Genomic DNA, 27,779 nt, shown 5'->3' with positions numbered 1-27,779 from the left:
GAGACGGTCCCTACCCCACAGCGGGCTCACAGTCTAGAAGGAGGAGACAGAGAACAAAACATATTAGCAAAATGAAATAAATGGACTAAATATGGACAAGTAAAATAAATAAATAGAGTAATAAATCCGTACAAACATATATACATCTGTACAGGTGCTGTGGGGAAGGGAAGGAGGTAAGGCAAGGAGGGGGCTCAGTCTGGGAAGGCCTCCTGGAGGAGGTGAGCTCTCAGTAGGGCCTTGAAGGGAATAATTGTGGGATTGTGGGATTTATTAAGCGCTTACTATGTGCCATGGCGGCCGGTTAGCTCAGTTGGTTAGAGCGTGGTGCTAATAACGCCAAGGTCGTGGGTTCGATCCCCATGTATTTTTCTTTTAGACTGTGAGCCCACTGTTGGGTAGGGACTGTCTCTCTGTGTTGCCAATTTGTACTTCCCAAGCGCTTAGCACAGTGCTCAGCACACAGTAAGCGCTCAATAAATACGATCGATGACGATGATGATGCCAGGCACTGTCCCGGGATAGGGCCCCGACCCGCGTTTACAGATGAGGGAACTGAGCCCGGGAAAAGCGACTCGACTCGCCCAAGGTCGCCCGGCGGACGGGGGGCGGAGGACCCGGGTCCCCTGGGCTCTACCCGCTAGGCCGCCGCCGGTCGCCGCGGCGGGCACGGAGCGGGCAGCGCGTCCGTCTGTTGTTCCGTCGTGCGCTCCCAAGCACTTACGACAGCGCTCGGCGCCCGGTAAACGCGACGGACGGGATCGGTCGTCGTCCCTCTTTGCCCGCCGGCGCCCTAACGGTCTCCCCGTTCTCTGCCCCCCAGGGCTGCGCCCCCGATCGCCACTTCCCTCCGGGCTGCGGGCACCGGGCCGGAGCTGCTTCTCTGGCCCACCTTCACCAACAGCAGATAGATTTCCTGCAGGGGCGGCTCCCGGCGGCCCCCGTCCTTGCCACCCGCCCGAGCCCGCGGCGACCCCAGTCCCCCCGACCGCGCCCGAGCCCGCGGCGACCCCAGTCCCCCCCGGCCGCGTCCCGGCCGACCGTCCCGGGCCCGTGCCGTCGAGGACCGGCGCCTGGACTCCCTCAGCGCCAGCTTCGGACGCCTGTCGGTGTCCGGCCCGGAGGCGGGCGTGCTCCGGCTCCTGGGCGAGCTCGGGCCGGGGGCCGGGGCCCACGCGCGGGACCTCGCCCGGCGCCTGCGGGTGGCCAAGAAGGACGTCAACCGCGCCCTCTACTCCCTGCGCGCCCGGGGCTGCCTGGTCCGGGAGGAGGGGGTCCCCCCGCGCTGGAGGAGCGCCGCCCCCGCTGACGGCGCCGCCGCCGCCGCCGCCGCCATGGCCGAGACCCGGGAGAGGATCTGCGCCCACCTGTTCGGGACGGGGGCCGTGTCGGCCCTCACCCTGGCCAAGGGCATCGGGCTGATGCGGGCGCGGGACGTGAACCCGGCCCTCTACTACCTGGAGCGCCAGGGCGACGTGTGCCGCGAGGGCATGACCCAGCCGCTTTGGGCGCTCACCGAGAAGAAGCGGGAGCGCATGCGCATCAAGAAGGAGGCGGCCGACCCCGCCGCGCCCGCCCTGGAGAACGGCCGGCGGCCGGGGGCCGCGGAGGACGGCGGCGGCGAGGACGCGGGGCCGCCCCCGGGCGCCCGGCCGGCCGGCGAGGACGGCCGCTGGGCCAGCGACGACATCCCCGACAGCCTCAACATGATCCGGCCCCCGGGGACGGCGGCGGCCGCGGCGGCCGCGGCGGAGTCTCCCGGCTCCATCGCCCAGCTGGGCTTCCCGCCGCCGCCCCAGCCGTCCCCGCTGGAGAAGCTGACCGCCTGCCGCAAGAAGAACCCCGTCAGCGGGCTCATGGAGTTCACGCAGTTCACCTGCCAGCCCTGCGAGTTCACCCTCCTGGAGCAGAGCGGGCCCTCGCACGAGCCCCGGTGAGGGCGGCGGGGGCCCCCCGGGGTGGGGGGCCGGGGGGCCGGGCTCGGGCGCCGGACGCTGACCACTTTCCCTCCCCGCCTCAGGTTCAAGTTCCAGGCGGTGATCAGCGGAAGGCGCTTCCCCCCCGCCGAGGCCAGCAGCAAGAAGCTGGCCAAGCACGACGCGGCCACGAGGGCCCTGAGCGTCCTCCTGCGCGAGGCCGGGGCGGCCGGCGCCGACGGAGACTGTCCCGTGGAGGATGAGGAGGAGGAAGACATGGAGCAGGTGCGGGCGGCGGCGGCGGCGGCGGCGGGGCGTCTCCCCCAGCACCCCCCCGGGCGGCGGGCGCGTGGGTGCTCATCCTTCCTTTCATTCAATCGGGTGCCGATCCCGGCCCCGCCGCCCCTCGTCCCTTCGCTCGTGTTCCTGGAGCGCTCACGGTGCGCAGAGCAGTCAATCAATCAATCAATCAATCGTATTTATTGAGCGCTTACTATGTGCAGAGCACTGTACTAAGCGCTTGGGAAGTACAAATTGGCATCACACAGAGACAGTCCCTACCCAACAGTGGGCTCCCAGTCTAGAAGGGGGAGACGGAGAACAGAACCAAACAGACCAACAAAATAAAATAAGTAGGATAGAAATGTACAAGTAAAATAAATAAATAAATAGATAGATAGAGTAATAAATCAATCAATCAATCAATCGTATTTATTGAGCGCTTACTATGTGCAGAGCACTGTACTAAGCGCTTGGGAAGGACAAATTGGCATCACATAGAGACAGTCCCTACCCAACAGTGGGCTCACAGTCTAAAAGGGGGAGACAGAGAACAGAACCAAACATACCAACAAAATAAAATAAGTAGGATAGAAATGTACAAGTAAAATAAATAAATAAATAAATAGAGTAATAAATATGTACAACCATATATACATATATACAGGTGCTGTGGGGAAGGGAAGGAGGTAAGACGGGGGGATGGAGAGGGGGACGAGGGGGAGAGGAAGGAAGGGGCTCAGTCTGGGAAGGCCTCCTGGAGGAGGTGAGCTCTCAGAGCACTGGACTGAGCGCTCGGGAAGTACGAAGCGGTGGCCCCGTGGAAAGCGCGTGGGCATCGGGCCCAAATTCCGGCTCTGCCTATAACGATAATGGCATTTAATGGGCGCTTACTACGTGCAAAGCGCCGTTCCGAGCGCGGGGGAGGTTGCGGGGGGGTGACGTTGTCCCGCGGGGGGCTCACGGTCTTCATCCCCATTTTACAGGTGGGGGAACTGAGGCGCAGAGAGGCTAAGTGGCTTGCCCAAAGTCACACAGCTGTCAATAATAGTAATAATAACGGTGGCGCTTGTTAAGTGCTCACTATGTGCCCAGCGCTGTCCTAAGCGGCGGGGAGGATGCAAGGTGATCGGGTTGTCCCACGTGGGGCTCACAGTCTTGTGACTTGGGGCAAGTCACTTCACTTCTCTGGGCCTCAGTGACCTCATCTGTCAAATGGGGATGAAGACTGGGAGGCCCCCCCCCCCGATCACCTTGTAACCTCCCCAGCGCTTAGAACAGTGCTTGGCACACGGTAAGTGCTTCATAAATGCCATCATTCATTGATTCATTCAGTCGTATTTATTGAGCGCCTACTGTGTGCAAAGCACTGTACTAAGCGCTAAGACTGAGCCCCTTCCTTCCTCTCCCCCTCGTCCCTCTCTCCATCCCCCCATCTTACCTCCTTCCCTTCCCCACATTACCTGTATAGATGTATATATGTTTGTACATATTTATTACTCCATTTATTTATCTTGTCCATATCTATTCTATTGATTTTATTTTGTCAGTATGTTTGGTTTTGTTCTCTGTCTCCCCCTTTTAGACTGTGAGCCCGCTGTTGGGTAGGGACTGTCTGTCTATGTTGCCAATTTGTACTTCCCAAGCGCTTAGTACAGTGCTCTGCACACAGTAAGCGCTCAATAAATACGATCGATGATGATGATGAAGTACAAGTTGGCAACATATAGAGACGGTCCCTACCCAACGACGGGCTCACAGTGTGACCCTGGCAGGTCACTTCTCTGTGCCTTAGTTTCCTCATCTGGAAAATGGGGGTGAAGACTGCAAGCCCTAGGCGGGATTTTGACACCTCTCCCCGTGTTTTGTTTTGTCATCTCTCTCCCCCTTCTAGACTGTGAGCCCGTTGTGGGGTAGGGACTGCCTTTATCTGTTTAGTACAGTGCTCTGCACACAGTAAGTGCCCAATAAATACGATCGAGTGATTGAATGACAGGGCCTGTGTCTACCACGGTTCTCTTGTAATAATATAATAATACTAATGCTGGCATTTATTAAGCGCTTACTACGTGCAAAGCACTGTTCTAAGCGCTGGGGAGGTTACAGAGTGATCCGGTTGTCCCCCGGGGGGGCTCACAGTCTTCATCCCCATTTGACAGATGAGGGAACTGAGGCCCAGAGAAGTGAAGTGACTTGCCCAAAGTCACCCAGCTGACAGTCGGCGGAGCCGGGATTTGAACCCATGACCTCTGATTCCCAAGCCCGGGCTCTTTCCACTGAGCCACGCTGCTTCTCATCTACCCCATCTACCCCAGCGCTTTGTTCGGTGCCTGGCACGTAGCGAGCGCTTAACAAGTACCGGAATCGCCGGTCTTGCTTATTGAGCACTTGGCGTGTGCGCACCCAGCTAACAGTCGGCGGAGCCAGGATTTGAACCCATGACTTCCAATTCCCAAGCCCGGGCTCTTTCTACTGAGCCACGCAGCCTCTCATCTACCCCAGCACTTCGTTTGGTGCCTGGCATGTAGTGAGCGCTTAACAAATACCGGAATCGCCGTTCTTGTTTATTGAGCACTTGGCGTGTGCGCACCCAGCTGACAGTCGGCGGAGCTGGGATTTGAACCCATGACCTCCGATTCCCAAGCCCGGGCTCTTTGCTGCTTCTCTTCTACCCCATCTACCCCAGCACTTCGTTCGGTGCCTGGCACATAGCGAGCGCTTAACAAATACCAGAATCACCGTTCTTTCTTATTGAGCACTTGGCGTGTGCGCACCCAGCCGACAGTCGGCGGAGCCGGGATTTGAACCCATGACCTCTGATTCCCAAGCCCAGGCTCTTTCCTCTGAACCACGCTGCTTCCCATCTACCCCATCTACCCCAGTGCTTCGTTCGGTGCCTGGCACGTAGCGAGCGCTTAACAAATACCAGAATCACCGTTCTTTCTTATTGAGCACTTGGCATGTGCGCACCCAGCCGACAGTCGGCGGAGCCGGGATTTGAACCCATGACCTCCGACTCCCAAGCCCGGGCTCTTTCCGCTGAGCCACGCTGCTTCTCATCTACCCCATCTTGTACCTACCCCAGCGCTTCGTTCAGTGCCTGGCACGTAGCGAGCGCTTAACAAATACCGGAATCGCCGTTCTTGTTTATTGCGCACTTGACGTGTGCGCACCCAGCTGACAGTCGGCGGAGCCAGGATTTGAACCCATGACCTCCGATTCCCAAGCCCGGGCTCTTTGCTGCTTCTCTTCTACCCCATCTACCCCAGCACTTCGTTCGGTGCCTGGCACATAGCGAGCGCTTAACAAATACCAGAATCACCGTTCTTTCTTATTGAGCACTTGGCGTGTGCGCACCCAGCCGACAGTCGGCGGAGCCGGGATTTGAACCCATGACCTCTGATTCCCAAGCCCAGGCTCTTTCCTCTGAACCACGCTGCTTCCCATCTACCCCATCTACCCCAGTGCTTCGTTCGGTGCCTGGCACGTAGCGAGCGCTTAACAAATACCAGAATCACCGTTCTTTCTTATTGAGCACTTGGCATGTGCGCACCCAGCCGACAGTCGGCGGAGCCGGGATTTGAACCCATGACCTCCGACTCCCAAGCCCGGGCTCTTTCCGCTGAGCCACGCTGCTTCTCATCTACCCCATCTTGTACCTACCCCAGCGCTTCGTTCAGTGCCTGGCACGTAGCGAGCGCTTAACAAATACCGGAATCGCCGTTCTTGTTTATTGCGCACTTGACGTGTGCGCACCCAGCTGACAGTCGGCGGAGCCAGGATTTGAACCCATGACCTCCGATTCCCAAGCCCGGGCTCTTTGCTGCTTCTCTTCTACCCCATCTACCCCAGCACTTCGTTCGGTGCCTGGCACATAGCGAGCGCTTAACAAATACCAGAATCACCGTTCTTTCTTATTGAGCACTTGGCGTGTGCGCACCCAGCCGACAGTCGGCGGAGCCGGGATTTGAACCCATGACCTCTGATTCCCAAGCCCAGGCTCTTTCCTCTGAACCACGCTGCTTCCCATCTACCCCATCTACCCCAGTGCTTCGTTCGGTGCCTGGCACGTAGCGAGCGCTTAACAAATACCAGAATCACCGTTCTTTCTTATTGAGCACTTGGCATGTGCGCACCCAGCCGACAGTCGGCGGAGCCGGGATTTGAACCCATGACCTCCGACTCCCAAGCCCGGGCTCTTTCCGCTGAGCCACGCTGCTTCTCATCTACCCCATCTTGTACCTACCCCAGCGCTTCGTTCAGTGCCTGGCACGTAGCGAGCGCTTAACAAATACCGGAATCGCCGTTCTTGTTTATTGCGCACTTGATGTGTGCGCACCCAGCTGACAGTCGGCGGAGCCAGGATTTGAACCCATGACCTCCGATTCCCAAGCCCGGGCTCTTTGCTGCTTCTCTTCTACCCCATCTACCCCAGCACTTCGTTCGGTGCCTGGCACATAGCGAGCGCTTAACAAATACCAGAATCACCGTTCTTTCTTATTGAGCACTTGGCGTGTGCGCACCCAGCCGACAGTCGGCGGAGCCGGGATTTGAACCCATGACCTCTGATTCCCAAGCCCAGGCTCTTTCCTCTGAACCACGCTGCTTCCCATCTACCCCATCTACCCCAGTGCTTCGTTCGGTGCCTGGCACGTAGCGAGCGCTTAACAAATACCAGAATCACCGTTCTTTCTTATTGAGCACTTGGCATGTGCGCACCCAGCCGACAGTCGGCGGAGCCGGGATTTGAACCCATGACCTCCGACTCCCAAGCCCGGGCTCTTTCCGCTGAGCCACGCTGCTTCTCATCTACCCCATCTTGTACCTACCCCAGCGCTTCGTTCAGTGCCTGGCACGTAGCGAGCGCTTAACAAATACCGGAATCGCCGTTCTTGTTTATTGCGCACTTGACGTGTGCGCACCCAGCTGACAGTCGGCGGAGCCAGGATTTGAACCCATGACCTCCGACTCCCAAGCCCGGGCTCTTTCCACTGAGCCACGCTGCTTCTCATCTACCCCATCTTGTATCTACCCCAGCGCTTCGTTCGGTGCCTGGCACGTAGCGAGCGCTTAACAAATACCGGAATCGCCGTTAGTGTTTATTGAGCACTTGGCGTGTGCGCACCCAGCTGACAGTCAGCGGAGCCAGGATTTGAACCCATGACTTCCAATTCCCAAGCCCGGGCTCTTTCTACTGAGCCACGCAGCCTCTCATCTACCCCAGCACTTGGTTTGGTGCCTGGCATGTAGTGAGCGCTTAACAAATACTGGAATCGCCGTTCTTGTTAATTGAGCACTTGGCGTATGCGCACCCAGCTGACAGTCAGCAGAGCCAGGATTTGAACCCATGACCTCCAATTCCCAAGCCTGGGCTCTTTGCTGCTTCTCACCTACCCCATTATCTACCCCAGCGCTTTGTTCGGTGCCTGGCACGTAGCGAGCGCTTAACAAATACCGGAATCGCCGTTCTTGTTTATTGAGCACTTGGCATGTGCACACCCAGCCGACAGTCGGCGGAGCCGGGATTTGAACCCATGACCTGATTCCCAAGCCCGGGCTCTTTCCTCTGAACCACGCTGCTTCCCATCTACCCCATCTACCCCAGCGCTTCGTTCGGTGCCTGGCACGTAGTGAGCGCTTAACAAATACCGGAATCACCGTTCTTTCTTATTGAGCACTTGGCATGTGCGCACCCAGCTGACAGTTGGCAGAGCCGGGATTTGAACCCATGACCTCTGATTCCCAAGCCCGGGCTCTTTCCGCTGAGCCACGCTGCTTCTCATCTACCCCATCTTGTATCTACCCCAGCGCTTCGTTCGGTGCCTGGCACGTAGTGAGCGCTTAACAAATACCGGAATCGCTGTTATTGTTTATTGAGCACTTGGCGTGTGCGCACCCAGCCGACAGTCGGCGGAGCCGGGATTTGAACCCATGACCTCCGACTCCCAAGCCCGGGCTCTTTCCACTGAGCCACGCTGCTTCTCATCTACCCCAGCGCTTCGTTCGGTGCCTGGCACGTAGTGAGCGCTTAACAAATACTGGAATCGCCGTTCTTGTTTATTGAGCACTTGGCGTGTGCACACCCAGCCGACAGTCGGCGGAGCCGGGATTTGAACCCATGACCTCCGATTCCCAAGCCTGGGCTCTTTGCTGCTTCTCTTCTACCCCATCTACCCCAGCGCTTCATTTGGTGCCTGGCACGTAGCAAGCGCTTAACAAATACCGGAATCGCCGTTCTTGTTTATTGAGCACTTGGCGTGTGCGCACCCAGCCGACAGTCGGCGGAGCCGGGATTTGAACCCATGACCTCTGATTCCCAAGCCCGGGCTCTTTCCTCTGAACCACGCTACTTCCCATCTACCCCATCTACCCCAGTGCTTCGTTCGGTGCCTGGCACGTAGCGAGCGCTTAACAAATACCGGAATCACCATTCTTTCTTATTGAGCACTTGGCATGTGCGCACCCAGCCGACAGTCGGCGGAGCCAGGATTTGAACCCATGACCTCTGATTCCCAAGCCCGGGCTCTTTCCGCTGAGCCACGCTGCTTCTCATCTACCCCATCTTGTATCTACCCCAGCGCTTTGTTCGGTGCCTGGCACGTAGCGAGCGCTTAACAAATACCGGAATCGCCGTTCTTGTTTATTGAGCACTTGGCATGTGCACACCCAGCCGACAGTCGGCGGAGCCGGGATTTGAACCCATGACCTGATTCCCAAGCCCGGGCTCTTTCCTCTGAACCACGCTGCTTCCCATCTACCCCATCTACCCCAGCGCTTCGTTCGGTGCCTGGCACGTAGTGAGCGCTTAACAAATACCGGAATCACCGTTCTTTCTTATTGAGCACTTGGCATGTGCGCACCCAGCTGACAGTTGGCAGAGCCGGGATTTGAACCCATGACCTCTGATTCCCAAGCCCGGGCTCTTTCCGCTGAGCCACGCTGCTTCTCATCTACCCCATCTTGTATCTACCCCAGCGCTTCGTTCGGTGCCTGGCACGTAGTGAGCGCTTAACAAATACCGGAATCGCTGTTATTGTTTATTGAGCACTTGGCGTGTGCGCACCCAGCCGACAGTCGGCGGAGCCGGGATTTGAACCCATGACCTCCGACTCCCAAGCCCGGGCTCTTTCCACTGAGCCACGCTGCTTCTCATCTACCCCAGCGCTTCGTTCGGTGCCTGGCACGTAGTGAGCGCTTAACAAATACTGGAATCGCCGTTCTTGTTTATTGAGCACTTGGCGTGTGCACACCCAGCCGACAGTCGGCGGAGCCGGGATTTGAACCCATGACCTCCGATTCCCAAGCCTGGGCTCTTTGCTGCTTCTCTTCTACCCCATCTACCCCAGCGCTTCGTTCGGTGCCTGGCACGTAGTGAGCGCTTAACAAATACCAGAATCGCCATGCTTGTTTATTGAGCACTTGGCGTGTGCACACCCAGCCGACAGTCGGCGGAGCCGGGATTTGAACCCATGACCCCCGAGTCCCAAGCCCGGGCTCTTTCCGCTGAGCCACGCTGCTTCTCATCTACCCCAGCGCTTCGTTCGGTGCCTGTCACATAGTGAGCGCCTAACAAGTACCGGAATCGCCGTGGTTGTTTATTGATGATGATGATGATGGCATTTATTAAGCGCTTACTATGTGCAAAACACTATGTTCTGGGGGGAGATACAAGGTAATCAGGTTGCTCCACAGGGGGCTTCCAGTTTGCATCCCCGTTTTACAGATGAGGTAACAGGCGCAGAGGGTCATAAGCGCTCGATAAATACGATTGATGATGACGATATGGAGCACTTGGCGTGTGCGGGGCACTGTACTGAGCGTTCGGGGGAGGACGGTAGGATAAAGAGACGCGTTCCCTGCCCACAAGGAGCTTTCCTTCCCCGCAGAGCGAGGCCCAGGGGTCCCCGCGGCCCGTGCCCGTCATCAACAAGAACCCCATCAGCATCCTCATGGAGCACGTGCAGAAGGCCGGCGGCACCTGCGAGTTCCGCCTGCTGGCCCAGGAGGGCCCGGCCCACGACCCCAAGTAGGTCCGGGGGTCCGGGGGGTCCGGGGGTCCGGGGGTCCGGGGCGGCCTCTCACCCTCCCTCCCCCCCCCCCCCGGTCTCAGGTTCGAGTACTGCGTCATGGTGGGCAGCCGGGTCTTCCCCTCGGCCATCGCCAACAGCAAGAAGGTGGCGAAGCAGATGGCGGCCGAGGCGGCGGTGAAGGCGCTCCACGACGACCCCGAGGCCGCGGCCGGACCCCCGGAGCCGGTGAGAGTGTTGCCAGTTTGCCCTTCCCAAGCGCTTAGTGCGGCGCCCTGCCCATAGTAAGCGCCCAATAAATGCGACCGATTGGTGAGGGCGGGCGGGACGCAGCTGTTGGAAAGCGGGGGCTCCTTGAAACCGCCTTTCCCCAGAGCCGCTAGAGGGGAAGGGTGGGAGGGTTATCGGGCTTACCGGCGGCCGTGCCCCCCCTCTTTGACCCGCCCCCCCCCCCGGCAGCTGGTGCCGCCGCTGGGCACCCCGCTGCTGGGCGCGGAGAACCAGCCGCGGCGCGTGGGCCAGCTCATCAAGTACCTGAACGCCAACCCCATCAGCGGCCTGTTCGAGTACGCCCGGTCCAGCGGCTTCGCCGCCGAGTTCAAGCTGGTCAACCAGTCGGGGCCCCCCCCACGACCCCAAGTGAGTGGGCCGGACCCCCATCCCGGGGCGGGAGGGCGAGGGGCGGCGGCGGCGGGCCCGGCGGGGCCCGGTGGCTGGACCGCGGGCCCGGGAGTCGGAAGCTCCATCAATCGATCGATCGTATTTATTGAGCGCCTACTGCGTGCAGAGCACTGGACTAAGCGGGTTGGCAATCAATCAATCAATCAATCAATCAATCGTATTTATTGAGCGCTTACTATGTGCGGAGCACTGTACTAAGCGCTTGGGAAGTACAAATTGGCATCACATAGAGACAGTCCCTACCCAACAGCGGGCTCACAGTCTAAAAGGGGGAGACAGAGAACAGAACCAAACAGACCAACAAAATAAAATAAGTAGGATAGAAATGGACAAGTAAAATAAATAAATAAATAAATAAATAGAGTAATAAATATGTACAACCATATATACATACATACAGGTGCTGTGGGGAAGGGAAGGAGGTAAGACGGGGGGATGGAGGGGGGGACGAGGGGGAGAGGAAAGAAGGGGCTCGGTCTGGGAAGGCCTCCTGGAGGAGGTGAGCTCTCAGCAGGGCCTTGACAGCATCTAGAGACGGTCCCTACCCACCATCATCATCATCAGTCAGATTTATTGAGCGCTTACTGTGTGCAGAGCACTGGACTAAGCGCTTGGGAAGTCCAAGTTGGCAACATCTAGAGACGGTCCCTACCAATCAGTCAATCAATCAATCGTATTTATTGAGCGCTTACTATGTGCAGAGCACTGTACTAAGCGCTTGGGAAGTACAAATCGGCAACACATAGAGACAGTCCCTACCCAACAGTGGGCTCACAGTCTAGGTCACGGGTCCTGAACCCGGCTCGGCCATTTGGTGATGATAATAATAATAATAACGGTGGCTTTTATTAAGCGCCTACTATGTGCTTCTAGACTGAGCGCTTAGGACAGTGCTCTGCACACAGTAAGCGCTCAATAAATACGATTGATTGACTGTGAGCCCACTGTCGGGTGGGGACCGTCTCTAGATGTTGCCAACTTGGGCTTCCCAAGCGCTTAGTCCAGTGCTCCGCACACAGTAAGCGCTCAATAAATACGATTGAGTGGATGAAAGGCGAGGCCATTCAGGGGTCCGAGCAGGGGGTCTGGGCGAAGATTATCCGCGGAGGAAGGGCCTCCCCAGTCTCTGGGTCTCAGTGACCTCGTCTGTAAAATGGGGGTGAAGACTGTGAGCCCCCCCCCGTGGGACAACCTGATCACCTTGTAGCCTTCCCAGCGCTTAGAACAGTGCTTGGCACCTAGTAAGCACTTAATAAATGCCATCATTATTATTATTCTCTGTGCCTCAGTCACCTCATCTGTAAAATGGGGATTAAGACTGTCAGCCCCCCGTGGGACAACCTGATCACCTTGTAGCCTTCCCAGCGCTTCGAACAGTGCTCTGCACACAGTAAGCGCTCAATAAATACGATTGATGATGATGATGATTGATGATGATGATATAGCGGGCATTCCCTGCCCTCGACCATTCATTCGTTCATTCAGTCGTATTTATCGAGCGCTTCCTGTGTGCAGAGCACTGGACTGAGCGCTTGGGAAGTCCAAGTTGGCGACGTCTAGAGACGGTCCCTACCCGGCAGCGGGCTCACAGTCGATCAATCAGTCGTATTTATTGAGCGCTTACTGTGTGCAGAGCCCTGGGAGCCGGAGAACGGAACATATTAACGAAGTAAAATAAGCAGAGTAAATATGTGCCGATAAAGTCAATAAATAGGGGGCAGGGGTCCAGAGTGTTCTCCCCCTCCCGCCCCGGTGCGTCCACTAGGTTCATCTACCAGGCCAAGGTCGGAGGTCGCTGGTTCCCGGCGGTCAGCGCGCACAGCAAGAAGCAGGGCAAGCAGGTGGCGGCGGACGCGGCCCTTCGCGTCCTCATCGGCGAGACCGAGATGGAGGAGCGGCGGGGAGCCACCGGCCAGCCGGAGGTGACCGGGCCTCACCCGGGGGGTGGCGGAGGGTCGCGGGGCGGCCACTCGTGGGAAGCCCATTCGTTCATTCTCCCCCTCGTCCCCCTCTCCATCCCCCCGTCTTACCTCCTTCCCTTCCCCACAGCACCTGTATAGATGCATATATGGTTGTACATATTTATTACTCTATTTATTTATTTATTTTGCTTGTACATTTCTATCCTACTTATTTTATTTTGTTGGTATGTTTGGTTCTGTTCTCTGTCTCCCCCTTTTAGACTGTGAGCCCACTGTTGGGTAGGGACTGTCTCTATGTGATGCCAGTTTGTCCTTCCCAAGCGCTTAGTCCAGTGCTCTGCACATAGTAAGCGCTCAATAAATACGATTGATTGATTGATTGATTCGGTTCAGTCCAGTCGCATTTACCGAGCGCCTACCGCGTGCGGAGCTCTGGACTGAGCCCTTGGGACGGACCGAAGAGCGTGGACTTTGGAGTCAGAGGTCAATCAATCCATCAGTCGTATTTACTGGGCGCTTACCGCGTGCAGAGCACTGGACTAAGCGCTTGGGAAGGCCAAGTTGGCAACATAGAGAGACAGTCCCTACCCAACAGTGGGCTCGCAGTCTAGAAGGGGGAGACGGAGAACAAAACCAAATATACTAACAAAATTAAATAGAATAGATCAATCAATCAATGTCGTATTTATTGAGCACTTACTGTGTGTAGAGCACTGTACTAAGCGCTTGGGAAGTCCAAGTTGGCAACATCTAGAGACAGTCCTTACCCAACAGTGGGCTCACAGTCTAGAAGGGGGAGACAGAGAACAAAATCAAACATACTAACAAAATAAAATAAATAGAATAGATCAATCAATCAATGTTGTATTTATTGAGCACTCACTGTGTGTAGAGCACTGTACTAAGCACTTGGGAAGTCCAAGTTGGCAACATCTAGAGACAGTCCTTACCCAACAGTGGGCTCACGGTCTAAAAGGGGGAGACAGAGAACGAAACCAAACATACTAACAAAATAAAATAAATAGAACAGATAGGTACAAGTAAAATAAATAAATAGAGTAATAAATCTGTACAAACATCTATACATATATACAGGTGCTGTGGGGAAGGGAAGGAGGTAAGATGATGGGGATGGAGAGGGGGACGAGGGGGAGAGGAAGGAAGGGGCTCAGTCTGGGAAGGCTGTGAGCCCCACGGGGGACAACCTGATCAGCTTAAAATCCCGGCTCTGCCAATTGTCAGCTGCGTGACTTTGGGCAAGTCACTTCACTTCTCTGTGCCTCAGTTCCCTCATCTGTAAAATGGGGATTGACTGTGAGCCCCCCGTGGGACAACCTGATCACCTTGTAACCTCCCCAGCGCTTAGAACGGGGCTTGGCACGTAGTAAGCGCTTAATAAATGCCATCATCATCAGCTTGTATCCACCCCCAGTGCTTCGCGCATAGTAAGCGCTAAACAAATGCATTATTATTATTAATAAATGTTGTTGTGATGGTGGGGTGTGGGGGGTGGGGAGACCCCTTTGTAGGGGGAGGGCGAGGGCCGGCCTGTGACCCCATCATCATCAGCTTGTATCCCCCCTCCCCAGTGCTTCGCGCGTAGTAAGCGCTTAACAAATGCATTATTATTATTAATAATAAATGTTATTGTGATTGGGGATGGGAAGACCCCTTTGTAGGGGAAGGGCAAGGGCCGCCCTGTGACCCCATCATCATCATCAGCTTGTATCCCCCCCCCCCCCCAGTGCTTTGCATGTAGTAAGCGCTTAACAAATGCATTATTATTATTATCATTATTAATAAATGTTGTCGTGATGGTGAGGGGTGGGGAGACCCCTTTGTAGAGGGAGGGTGAGGGCCGGCCTGTGACCCCATCATCAGCTTGTATCCCCCCCCAGTGCTTCACGCGTAGTAAGCGCTTAACAAATGCATTATTATTATTATTATTATTAATAAATGTTGTGATGGTGGGGGGTGGGGAGACCCCTTTGTAGGGGGAGGGAAAGTGACCCCATCATCAGCTTGTATCCCCTCCCAGTGCTTCGCGCGTAGTAAGCGCTTAACAAATGCATTATTATTATTATTATTAATAAATGTTGTGATGGTGGGGGGTGGGGAGACCCCTTTGTAGGGGGAGGGCGAGGGCCGGCCTGTGACCCCCCCGTGACCCCCCAGCTCCCAATGGGGGGAAGCACCGTCCACGACCAGATCGCCATGCTGAGCCACAGGTGCTTCAACGCGCTGACGGCCCGCATCCAGCACAGCCTCCTCGGCCGCAAGATACTGGCCGCCATCGTCATGAAGAAGGGCCCGGGGGACCTGGGGGCCGTGGTCAGCCTCGGGACGGGTAAGCCCGCCGGGGGGCCCGCCGGGGGTCCGCGGGGGGCGGGAAGGGGGCGGCCGGCCGGGGCTGACTGACCGCCGGCCCCTCTCTCCCCCCCTCCCGCCCCAGGGAACCGCTGCGTGAAAGGAGGGGAGCTCAGCCTCCGGGGAGAGACGGTCAACGACTGCCACGCCGAGATCATCTCCCGGAGGGGCTTCATCAGGTACGGAGGGCGGGTGGGGGACCCCGGGGAGGTCGAGGCACGCCTCCGGGCCTCGGCTCCCTCATCTGCAAAATGGGGGTTCACTTTGGAACCGCCCCGGGGCTTGGAGCGGTACCTTGCGGATAGTAAGCGCTTAATAGATGCCATTATTATTATTCATTCAGTCGAGAGCTTACTAATGAACGCCGTTATTATCGAGCGCTTACTGTAGAGCACCATCGCAACCTCCCCGCGCTTGGAACAGTACTTTGCACATAGTAAGCGCTTAATAAATGCCATTATTATTATTCATTCAGTCGAGCGCTTACTGTAGAGCACCATCGCAACCTCCCCGGCGCTTGGAACAGTACTTTGCACATAGTAAGCGCTTAATAAATGCCATTATTATTCATTCAGTCGTTTTTAGTGAGCGCTTACTGTAGAGCACCATTGCAACCTCCCCGGCGCTTGGAACAGTACTTTGCACATAGTAAGCGCTTAATAAATGCCATTGTTATTCATTCAGTCGTATTTATCGAGCGCCTACTGTAGAGCACCATTGCAACCTCCCCGGCGCTTGGAACAGTGCTTTGCACATAGTAAGCGCTTAATAAATGCCATTATTATTCATTCAGTCGTTTTTATTGAGCGCTTACTGTAGAGCACCATTGCAACCTCCCCGGCGCTTGGAACAGTACCTTGCAGATAGTAAGCGCTTAATGAACGCCATTGTTATTATCCATTCAGTATTTATTGAGCGCTTACTGTAGAGCACCATTGCAGCCTCTCCGGCGCTTGGAACAGTACTTTGCAATCGATCAATTGTATTTATTGAGCGCTTACTGTGTGCAGAGCACTGTACTAAGCGCTTGGGAAGTCCAAGTTGGCAACATCTAGAGACAGTCCCTACCCAGCAGTGGGCTCACAGTCTAAAAGGGGGAGACAGAGAACAAAACCAAACATATTAACAAAATAAAATAAATAGAATAAATATGTACAAATAAAATAGAGTAATAAATACATACAAACATATCAATCCATCGTCTTTATTGAGCGCTTACTGTGTGCAGAGCACTGGACTAAGCGCTTGGGAAGTCCAAGTTGGCAACATCTAGAGACAGTCCCTACCCAACAGCGGGCTCACAGTCTAAAAGGGAGAGACAGAGAACAAAACCAAACATACTAACAAAATAAAATAAATAGAATAAATATGTACAAATAAAATAGAGTAATAAATACATACAAACATATCAATCCATCGTATTTATTGAATGCTTACTGCCTGCAGAGCACTGGACTAAGCGCTTGGGAAGTCCAAGTTGGCAACATCTAGAGACGGTCCCTACCCAACGGCGGGCTCACAGTCTAAAAGGGGGAGACAGAGAACAAAACCAAACATATTAACAAAATAAAATAAATAGAATAGATATGTACAAATAAGAGTACTAAATACATACAAACATATCAATTGTATTTATTGAGCGCTTACTGTGTGCAGAGCGCCGCACTAAGCTCTTGGGAAGTCCAAGTTGGCAACATCTAGAGACGGTCCCTACCCGACAGTGGGCTCCCAGTCTAGAAGGGGGAGACAGAACAAAACCCAACATATTCACAAAATAAAATAAATAGAATAGATATGTACAAGTAAAATAAATACAGTAATCATCATTATCATCAATCGTATTTATTGAGCGCTTACTATGTGCAGAGCACTGTACTAAGCGCTTGGGAAGTACAAGTTGGCAACATCTAGAGACGGTCCCCTCCCAACAACGGGCTCACAGTCTAAAAGGGGGAGGCAGAGAACAAAACCCAACATATTCACAAAATAGAATAAATAGAATAGATATGTACAACTAAAATAAATACAGTAATCATCATGATCATCAATCGTATTTATTGAGCGCTTACTATGTGCAGAGCACTGTACTAAGCGCTTGGGAAGTACAAGTTGGCAACATCTAGAGACGGTCCCCTCCCAACAGCGGGCTCACAGTCTAAAAGGGGGAGACAGAGAACAAAACCCAACATATTAACAAAATAGAATAAATATGTACAAGTAAAATAAATACAAACATATATGCATATACACTTCACTTCTCTGTGCCTCAGTTCCCTCATCTGTAAAACGGGGGTGAAGACTGCGGGGGTTCCGCTGGGGGCGGGGAGCTACACTTCACTTCCCTGTGCCTCAGTTCCCTCGTCTGTAAAATGGGGATGAAGGCTGGGGGCGGGGAGCAGCCGCCCGGGCCCCCCCCGCCAACCCGGCCCGCACCCCGCCTTCCTCGCACTCAGGTTCCTGTATAGCGAGCTGATGAAGTACAGCCCCGCGTCGGGGGCCGACAGCATCTTCGAGCCGGCCGAGGGCGGCCGCCTCCAGGTCAAGAGGGGCGTCACCTTCCACCTCTACGTCAGGTGGGCAACGCGGGGCGGGGGGTGGCTATTGGGGAGCCCCCACCCCACCTCCAGGGAGGGTGGGGGCGGCTACTGGGGAGCCCCCACCCCACCTCCAGGGAGGGTGGGGGCGGCTACTGGGGAGCCCCCACCCCACCTCCAGGGAGGGTGGGGGCCGCCCCCCCGACGCCCGGGCCCGCTCCCACCCACCCACCCACCCACCCCCTCGGCCCCGCGCAGCACGGCCCCCTGTGGGGACGGCGCCCTGTTCGACAAGTCCTGTACTGACCGCCCCGGCCGGGGCGTGGAGGGCCTCCACCAGCCGCTCTTCGAGAACCCCAAGCAGGGCAAACTACGCACCAAAGTGGAGAACGGTAAGGACCCCCCCCGGCCCCCCATCCCCACCCCTGGGGGGGCCGGCCCAGGCCGAGAGCGGCGTTGAGGGTCGGAGGTCATTCGGCCGTATTTATTGAGCACGTCCCGTGTGCCGGGCACTGCACTAAGCGCCTGGGAAGCCCGAGTTGGCAGCGTTGAGAGGCGGTCCCTACCCAGCGGCGGGCTCAAGGTCTAGAAGGGGGAGGCAGAAAGCAAAACAAAATATAGTAACAAAATAAATACAAATAAAATAGAGTAATAAATACATACATATATACAGGTGCTTTGGGGGGGGGGGGAAATAAAATAAATAGAATAAACACGTATAAATAAAATAGAGTAGTAAATACATATATATAGGTGCTGTGGGGAGGGGAAGGAGGTAAGGCGGGGGGGAAATAAAATAAATAGAATAAATACGTACAAATAAAATAAATAGAGTAATAAATACATACATATATACAGGGGCTGTGGGGAGGAAGGAGGTAAGGGGGGAAATAAAATAAATAGAATAAATACGTACAAATAGAGTAATAAATACATACATATATACAGGTGCAGTGGGGAGGGGAAGGAGGTAAGGCGGGGGGGAAATAAAATAAATAGAATAAATGCGTACAAATAAATAGGGTAATAAATACATATATGCTGGTGCTGTGGATACAAGGTGATCAGTTTGTCCCACGGGGGGGGTGCTCCCAGTCTTCATCCCCATTTTACAGATGAGGTCACTGAGGCACAGAGAAGTGAAGTGACTTCAATCTTATTTATTGAGCGCTTACTGTGTGCAGAGCACTGTAATAATAATAATAGTAATAATGATGCACTTATTAAGCGCTTACTATGTGCAAAGCACTGTTCTAAGCGCTGGGAGGCGGATACAGGGTGATCAGGTTGTCCCCCGGGGGGCTCACAGTCTTCATCCCCATTTTACAGTTGAGTTCACTGAGGCACAGAGAAGTGAAGTGACTTCAATCTTATTTATTGAGTGCTTACTGTATGCAGAGCACTGAAATAATAATAATAATAATAGTAATAGTAATAATGCATTTATTAAGCACTTACTATGTGCCAAGCACTGTTCTAAGCACTGGGGGGGGGGGGGCGGCTACAAGATGATCAGGTTGTCCCACGGGGGCTGGGGGGCTCCCAGCCTTCATCCCCGTTTTCCAGACGAGGTAACTGAGGCCCAGAGAAGTGACTTTCATTCATTCATTCAGTCATATTTATTGAGCGCTTACTGTGTGCAGAGCACTGGACTAAGCGCTTGGGAAGTGCACGTCAGCGACATAGACGGTCCCTACCCGACAGCGGGCTCACGGTCTAGAAGGGGGAGACAGACAACAAAACAGAACATAATAACAAAATAAAATAAGTAGAATAAAAATGTACAAGTAAAATAAATAAATCAATCGAGTAATAAATCTGTACAAGCATATATACAGGTGCTGTGGGGAGGGGAAGGAGGTAAGGCAAGGGGGAGGAGGGGGACTTGCCCAAAGTCCCACAGCTGACAATAAATCAATCAATCGTGTTTATTGAGCGCTTACTGCGTGCAGAGCACTGTACTAAGCGCTTGGGAAGTCCAAGTTGGCAACATCTAGAGACCGTCCCTACCCAACAGTGGGCTTACAGTCTAAAGGGGGGACAAGTGGTGAAGCTGAGATTCAAAGCCCGGCCTCTTTCAGCCAAGCCACGCCGCTTCCCTGATCTTCCCTCAATCTTATTTATTGAGCGCTTTCTGCGTGCGGAGCACTGTAATAATAATAATAATAATAGTAATAATGATCATCATCATCATCAATTGTATTTATTGAGCGCTTACTATGTGCAGAACACTGTACTAAGCGCTTGGGAATTCCAAGGTGGCAACATCTAGAGACAGTCCCTACCCAACAGTGGGCTCACAGTCTAAAAGGGGGGGACAGAGAACAAAACCAAACATACTAACAAAATAAAATAAAAAGAATAGATATGTACAAGTAAAATAAATAGAGTAATAAATATGTACAAACATATATACATTTATTAAGCGTTTACTATTCAATTCATTCAATCGTATTTATTGAGCGCTTACTGTGTGCAGAGCACCGTACTGAGCGCTTGGGAAGGAGAAGTCGGCAACAGCTAGAGACAGTCCCTACTCGACAACGGGCTCACAGTCTAGAAGGGGGAGACGGACAAGACAAAACACATTAAAAAAATAAAATAAATAGAATGAATATGTACAAATGAAATAAATTAATAGAGTAATATAATTACTGTTACTATGAGATTCAAAGCCCGGCCTCTTTCTATCGAGCCACGCCGCTTCCCTGATCTTCCCTCAGTCTTACTTATTGAGCGCTTTCTGCGTGCGGATTACTGTAATAATAATAATAATAGTAATAATGTTGCATTTATTAAGCACTTATTATTCATTCAATTCATTCAATCGTATTTATTGAGCGCTTACTGTGTGCAGGGCACCGTACTGAGCGCTTGGGAAGGACAAGTTGGCAACAGCTAGAGACGGTCCCTACCCAACAGTGGGCTCACAGTCTAGAAGGGGGAGACAGACAACAAGACAAAACACATTAAAAAAATAAAATAAATAGAATGAATATGTACAAATGAAATAAGTTAATAGAGTAATATAATTACTGTTACTATGAGATTCAAAGCCTGGCCTCTTTCTGTCGAGCCATGCCACTTCCCTGATCTTCCCTCAATCTTATTTATTGAGCACTTACTGTGTGCAGAGCACTGTAACAATAATAATAATAGTAATAATGATGCATTTATTAAGCGCTTACTATTCGTTCAGTTCATTCAATCGTATTTATTGAGCGCTTACTGTGTGCAGAGCACCGTACTGAGCGCTTGGGAAGGACAAGTCGGCAACATCTAGAGACGATCCCTACCCGACAACGGGCTCACAGTCTAGAAGGGGGAGACAGAGAACAAGACAAAACCCATTAACAAAATAAAATAAATAGAATGAATATGTACAAATGAAATGAATTAATAAATAGAGTAATATAATTACTGTTACTGTGAGATTCAAAGCCTGGCCTGTACATATTTATTGCTCTATTTAACAAATGAAATGAATTAATAGAGTAATATAATTACTGTTACTATGAGATTCAAAGCCTGGCCTGTACATATTTATTGCTCTATTTATTTTACTTGTACACATCTATTCTATTTATTTTGTTAGTATGTTTGGTTTTGTTCTCTGCCTCCTCCTTTTAGACTGTGAGCCCACTGTTGGGTGGGGACTGTCTCTCGATGTTGCCAACTTGGACTTCCCAAGCACTTAGTCCAGTGCTCTGCACACAGTAAGCGCTCAATAAATACGATCGATCGATTGATTTCTATTGAGCCACGCCGCTTCCCCGATCCTCCCTCAGTCTTATTTATCGAGCGCTTTCCGCGTGCGGAGCGCTGTGCTGGGCGCTTGAGCGCCGACCGGGGGGCCGGGGGGGGGTCCGTCCGGGAGGGGCGGGAGGGTGGAGCGGCTTGTCCGGCGTGTGCCCCCAGGCGAGGGCACCATCCCGGTGGAGTCGAGCGCCATCGTGCCCACGTGGGACGGCATCCAGCACGGCGAGCGGCTGCGCACCATGTCCTGCAGCGACAAGATCCTGCGCTGGAACGTCCTGGGCCTGCAAGGAGCGATGCTCACCCACTTCCTGCAGCCCATCTATCTCACCTCCATCACGCTCGGTCAGTGCCCCCGGGGCGGGCGGGCCGGCGGGCGCGACGGTCACCCCGGGGCGGGGGGGGGTCCCTGTCACTGATAATAATAACACCCATGGCATTTACTATGTTTAGTACTGTACAGTACTGTACAGTAAATGTACTGTACTGTACAGTAAATGCACATTTACTGTGGCATATACCATGGCATTTGGTATGTTTGGTTCTGTTCTCTGTCTCCCCCTTTTAGACTGTGAGCCCACTGTTGGGTAGGGACTGTCTCTATGTGATGCCAATTTGTACTTCCCAAGCGCTTAGTACAGTGCTCTGCACATAGTAAGCGCTCAATAAATACGATTGATTGATTGATTGATTTACTAAGCACTTACTATGTGCTAAAGGCGATCGCGTCATTCATCCGATCATATTTACTGAGCACTCACACTATAGTGATTGGTTTTGTTCCCTGTCTCCCCCTTTTAGACTGTGAGCCCACCGTTGGGCAGGGACTGTCTCTAGATGTTGCCAATTTGGACTTCCCAAGCGCTTAGTCCAGTGCCCTGCACATAGTAAGCGCTCAATAAATACGATTGGTTGATTGATTCATCCGATCATATTTATTGAGCACTCACACTGTAATGATTGGTTTTGTTCTCTGTCTCCCCCTTTTAGACTGGGAGCCCACCGTTGGGCAGGGACTGTCTCTAGATGTTGCCAATTTGGACTTCCCAAGCGCTTAGTCCAGTGCTCTGCACATAGTAAGCGCTCAATAAATACGATTGATGATGATGATGATGATGATGATTGAGTGCTTACGATGTGCAAGGCACTGTTCTAAGCGCTGGGGAGGCTACAAGGTGATCAGGTTGTCCCACAGGGGGCTTACAGCCTTAATCCCCGTTTTACAGATGAGGTAACTGAGGTGCAGAGAACAATAATAATGATGATGATGATGGCATTTATTAAGCGCTTACTACGTGCAAAGCACTGATCTAAGCGCTGGGAAGGATACAGGGTGATCAGGTTGTCCCACGGGGGACTCACAGTCTTAATCCCCATTTTACAGATGAGGTAACTGAGGTGCAGAGAATAATAATAATAATAATAATGATGATGGTGGTGGCATTTATTAAGCACTTACTATGTGCAAAGCACTGTTCTAAGCGCTGGGAAGGATACGGGGTGATCAGGTTGTCCCACGAGGGGCTCACAGTCTTCACCCCCATACTAAGGTGGTCCCACGGGGTGCTCCCAGTCGTAAGCGCCGGGGAGGTTCCAAGGCGATCGCGTCATTCATTGTCATATTTATTGAGCGCTCGTACTAAGGTGGTCCCACGGGGTGCTCCCAGTCTTAAGCACCGGGGAGGTTACAAATATGATCACGTCATTCATTCGATCATATTTATTGAGCGCTCGTACTAAGGTGGTCCTACGGGGTGCTCCCAGTCGTAAGCGCCGGGGAGGTTACAAGGTGATCACGTCATTCGTTCGATCATATTTATTGAGCGCTCGTACTAAGGTCGTCCCACGGGGTGCTCCCAGTCGTAGGCGCCGGGGAGGTTACAAGGGGATCGCGTCATTCATTCGATCTTATTTATTGAGCGCTCGTACTAAGGTGGTCCCACGGGGTGCTCCCAGTCTTAAGCGCCGGGAGGTTACAAGGTGATCACGTCATTCATTCGATCATATAAGCACTATATAGTATATATATAGTAAGCGTTTAATAATATCATCATTATTATTATTATTATTATTATTATTATTATTCTCTGCACCTCAGTTACCTCATCTGTAAAATGGGGATGCAGGCTGTGAGCCCCCCGTGGGCCAACCTGATCACCTTGTAGCCTTCCCAGCGCTTAGAACAGTGTTTTGCACATAGTAAGCGCTTAATAAATGCCATCATCATCATCATCATTATTATTATTATTATTATTTTTATTATTCTCTGCACCTCAGTTACCTCATCTGTAAAATGGGGATGAAGACTGTGAGCCCCCCGTGGGACAACCTGATCACCTTGTAGCCTTCCCAGCGCTTAGAACAGTGTTTTGCACATAGTAAGTGCTTAATAAATGCCATCATCATCATCATCATCATTATTATTATTATTATTTTTATTATTCTCTGCACCTCAGTTACCTCATCTGTAAAATGGGGATGCAGACTGTGAGCCCCCCGTGGGCCAACCTGATCACCTTGTAGCCTTCCCAGCGCTTAGAACAGTGCTTTGCACATAGTAAGCGCTTAATAAATGCCATCATCATCATCATTATTATTATTATTATTATTCTCTGCACCTCAGTTACCTCATCTGTCAAATGGGGATGAAGACTGTGAGCCCCCCCGTGGGCCAACCTGATCACCTTGTAGCCTTCCCAGCGCTTAGAACAGTGCTTTGCACATAGTAAGCGCTTAATAAATGCCATCATTTTTATATCGAGACGGTCCCTACCCGACAGTGGGCTCACAGTCTAGAAGACTTTTCTGAGCCTCAGTTCCCTTGTCTGTCAAATGGGGATTAAGACTGGGAGCCCCACGGGGGACAACTTGATCACCTTCTACCCCCCTGCCCAGCGTTTCTAGCCCGTGAGCCCGCTGTCGGGTCCGGCCCCGTCTCTCGATGTTGCCAACTTGGGACTTCCCAAGCGCTTAGTCCAGTGCTCCGCGTGCAGGAAGCATCATCACCATCATCAATCGTATTTATCGAGCGCTTACCGTGTGCAGAGCACTGGACTAAGCGCTTGATAAATCATCATCATCATCCTCCCCCGGGCCTGGAATGCCCCCAATCCCTCTGCCCACCCGCCCACCTCGCTCTCTTCCTCCCTTCCAGGCCCTGCTGAGAGCTCACCTCCTCCAGGAGGCCTTCCCACACTGAGCCCCTTCCTTCCTCTCCCCCTCGTCCCCCTCTCCATCCCCCCCATCTTGCCTCCTTCCCTTCCCCACAGCACCTGTATATATGTAGATATGTTTGTACAGATTTATTACTCTATTCTACTTGTACATATCTATTCTATTTATTTTATTTGGTTAGTATGTTTGGTTTTGTTCTCTGTCTCCCCCTTTTAGACTGTGAGCCCACTGTTGGGTAGGGACCGTCTCTAGATGTTGCCAATTTGTACTTCCCAAGCGCTTAGTCCAGTGCTCTGCATATAGTAAGTGCTCAATAAATACAATTGATGATGATGATGTATATATGTTTGTACAGATTTATTACTCTATTCTACTTGTACATATCTATTCTATTTATTTTATTTTGTTAGTATGTTTGGTTTTGTTCTCTGTCTCCCCCTTTTAGACTGTGAGCCCACTGTTGGGTAGGGACTGTCTCTAGATGTTGCCAACTTGGACTTCCCAAGCGCTTAGTACAGTGCTCTGCACCCAGTAAGCGCTCAATAAATACGATTGATGATGATGATGATGATGATCAGTCGTATTTATTGAGCACTTACTGTGTGCTTGGGAAGTACAAATTGGCAACATATAGAGACAGTCCCTGCCCGACAGTGGGCTCACAGTCTAAATCCGATTGACAGATGCCGCCATCATCATCATCCTCATCAATCGTATTTATTGAGCACTTACTATGTGCAGAGCACTGTACTAAGCGCTTGGGAAGTACAAATTGGCAACGTATAGAGACGGTCCCTGCCCAACAGTGGGCTCACAGTCTAAATCCGATTGATTGATAGATGCCGCCATCGTTATTAGTCCAAGCCGGCAACGAGCGAGGGGCCGGTTTCCCGCCCCCGTCCCGGGGGTTGGGAGCGGGGGGCGGCCGGCGTGGGGGTGGGCAGTGACCGAGGCCCCCCCCACCCCGTCTCCGCAGGCTACTTGTACAGTCAAGGTCACCTGACCCGGGCCCTGTGCTGCCGCATGGCGAGAGAAGGGAGCGGGTTTCCCGAGGGGCTCCGGCCCCCCTACGCCCTCAACCACCCCAAGGTACCACCCTCGGGGGGCGGCGGGGGAGGGTGGCGGGGAGGCCGGGGGGGCGTCCGCCGGGACCCACGGGCCGCCCCCTCTCCCGAGCGCAGCTGGGCCGGGTGAGCGTGTACGACTCGACGCGGCAGACTGGCAAGACCAAGGAATCCAGCGTCAACTGGTGCCTGGCGGACGGCACGGAGGTGGAGGTGCTGGACGGCACCAAGGGCAAGGTGGACGGGTCGGTCCAGCCGTGGGCCGCCCCGGAGGGGGACGGGGCGGGCCCGGCGGCGGGGGCGGCGGAGGCGGCGGCGGAGGCGGAGGCGTCCCCCCCAGCCCCCACCCCCGGGCCGCCCCTGGAGGTGTCCCGCGTGTCCAAGCGCAGCCTGTTCGCCCTGTTCCGCCGGCTGAGCCAGCAGGCCGGGCGGGCGGACCTGCTGGCCTTCGCCTCCTACGCGGAGGCCAAGGGGGCGGCCCGGGCCTACCAGGTGGCCCGCGACTACTTCGTCCAGGGCCTGGAGGAGCTGGGCTACGGCAGCTGGATCGGCAAGCCCCAGGAGGAGAAGAGCTTCGCGCCCGAGGAGCCGGAGCCGTAGCCCCTCGCCCTCCGGGACGGACGCGGGGGAGAGGGCGGGCGGCGGGCCCCGCGGGCGAGCCCGCCCGAACCTCCGCCGTGCATGCTCTCGGTCGGCCCCCTTTCTCCCCCCCACCTCGAGTCTCCCGACCGTTCCCCCCCGAAAAAAGGTAGTCCCCCAAGCAGCCCTCGATCCCCGAGCCGGGGGCCCCCGTGGCTCCCGGGGGAGGGAAGCCCCTGCATGGCGGGGGGTTGGGTGATTCCGACCTCGCGGCCCCAGTTTCTGCCTTCGAGTTGTCTCCCCCACCACCCCCATTATTTTCCCCCCCACTATTATGGCTATGATTTCAAAAAATGATGCGCCGTGGTCCGAGCGTTCGCTCCCACCTGACCGGGGACAGAGGGGGAACACCCGGGAGAAGAGTAGCCCCCGCCCCACGTCCACCCCCATTTTGTAACTGCTTCCGCAGACCTTCGGGCCCCCCGGCCGCCGAAGACACATTCCGCAGATGAAATAAATTCTCCCATTTTTTTTTCCGTAGTGGCCTCCCCCAGACCTCCACCTCCACTGCCGACACCGCCAGTCCCCGGGGTGGGGAGTTGGGGGCTCCCGCGCGTCGGGCGGTGACTTTGGACTGTGGTAGGAGGGAGCGTGGGAGGGGGTTTTATCAGTGTTTCTGTCCTTAATAATAATAACGATGGCATTTATTAAGCGCTTGCTATGTGCAAGGCACTGTTCTAAGCGCTGGGGAAATTACAGGGTGATCAGGTTGTCCCACGGGGGGATCACGGTCTTCATCCCCATTTTACAGACGAGGGAACTGAGGCACGGAGAAGGGAAGCGACCTGCGGACGTGGCAGAGGCGTTCCCCTACCCCATTAATGTTTAAGCGCATACTATGTGCTGAGCACTGTTCTAAGTAATGGGGCAGATACAAAGTGATCAGGTGGTCCCCCGGGGGGCTCCCAGTCTTCATCCCCATTTTCCAGACGAGGGAACTGAGGCCCAGAGAAGGGAAGCGACCTGCCCAGGGTCACCCAGCAGACGTGGCAGAGGCGTTCCCCTACCCCGTCGGTGTTTGTTAAGCGCATACTATGTGCTGAGCACTGTTCCAAGTAATGGGGCAGATACAAGGTGATCAGGTGGTCCCCCGGGGGGCTCCCAGTCTTCATCCCCATTTTCCAGGCGAGGGAACTGAGGCCCGGAGAAGGGAAGCGACCTGCCCAAGGTCACCCAGCGGATGTGGCAGAGGCGTCCCCCGACCTCGTCCCACCCGTGGGAGTGCAGCCCTGCGGATAAAGGTCATGGGTTTGAATCCCAGCCCCACCACATGGCCGCTGTGTGACCTTGGGCAAGTCACTTCACTTCTCTGTGCCTCAGTTACCTCATCTGGAAAATGGGGATTAAGACTGAGCCCCCCGTGGGACAACCTGATCACCTTGTAACCTCCCCAGCGCTTTGAACAGTGCTTTGCACATAG

General features: G+C 53.9%; 1 protein-coding gene and 1 non-coding gene across 2 annotated transcripts; both read left to right on the top strand.

The window, feature by feature from the left end:
- Positions 1-298: 298 nt before the first annotated feature.
- On the top strand, positions 299-374 carry TRNAI-AAU. The gene has a single exon. It is a non-coding gene; the product is annotated as a tRNA-Ile (tRNA).
- An 870-nt stretch (positions 375-1,244) lies between these two features.
- On the top strand, positions 1,245-26,839 carry ADAR (adenosine deaminase RNA specific). The gene is given in 14 exon segments (XM_038769012.1): positions 1,245-1,933; positions 2,021-2,201; positions 10,082-10,221; positions 10,306-10,450; positions 10,682-10,840; positions 10,842-10,861; positions 12,669-12,825; positions 15,001-15,172; positions 15,278-15,371; positions 17,646-17,765; positions 17,985-18,118; positions 21,645-21,827; positions 25,633-25,745; positions 25,838-26,839. Coding segments are annotated over 14 exon segments (2,700 nt in total). The 5' UTR covers positions 1,245-1,334; the 3' UTR covers positions 26,321-26,839.
- Positions 26,840-27,779: the final 940 nt, after the last annotated feature.

This window comes from Tachyglossus aculeatus, chromosome Y4 (assembly GCF_015852505.1).
Source record: "Tachyglossus aculeatus isolate mTacAcu1 chromosome Y4, mTacAcu1.pri, whole genome shotgun sequence".
In the NCBI taxonomy this organism is placed as follows: domain Eukaryota; kingdom Metazoa; phylum Chordata; class Mammalia; order Monotremata; family Tachyglossidae; genus Tachyglossus; species Tachyglossus aculeatus.
This window is presented reverse-complemented; position numbering and strand designations above follow the sequence as displayed.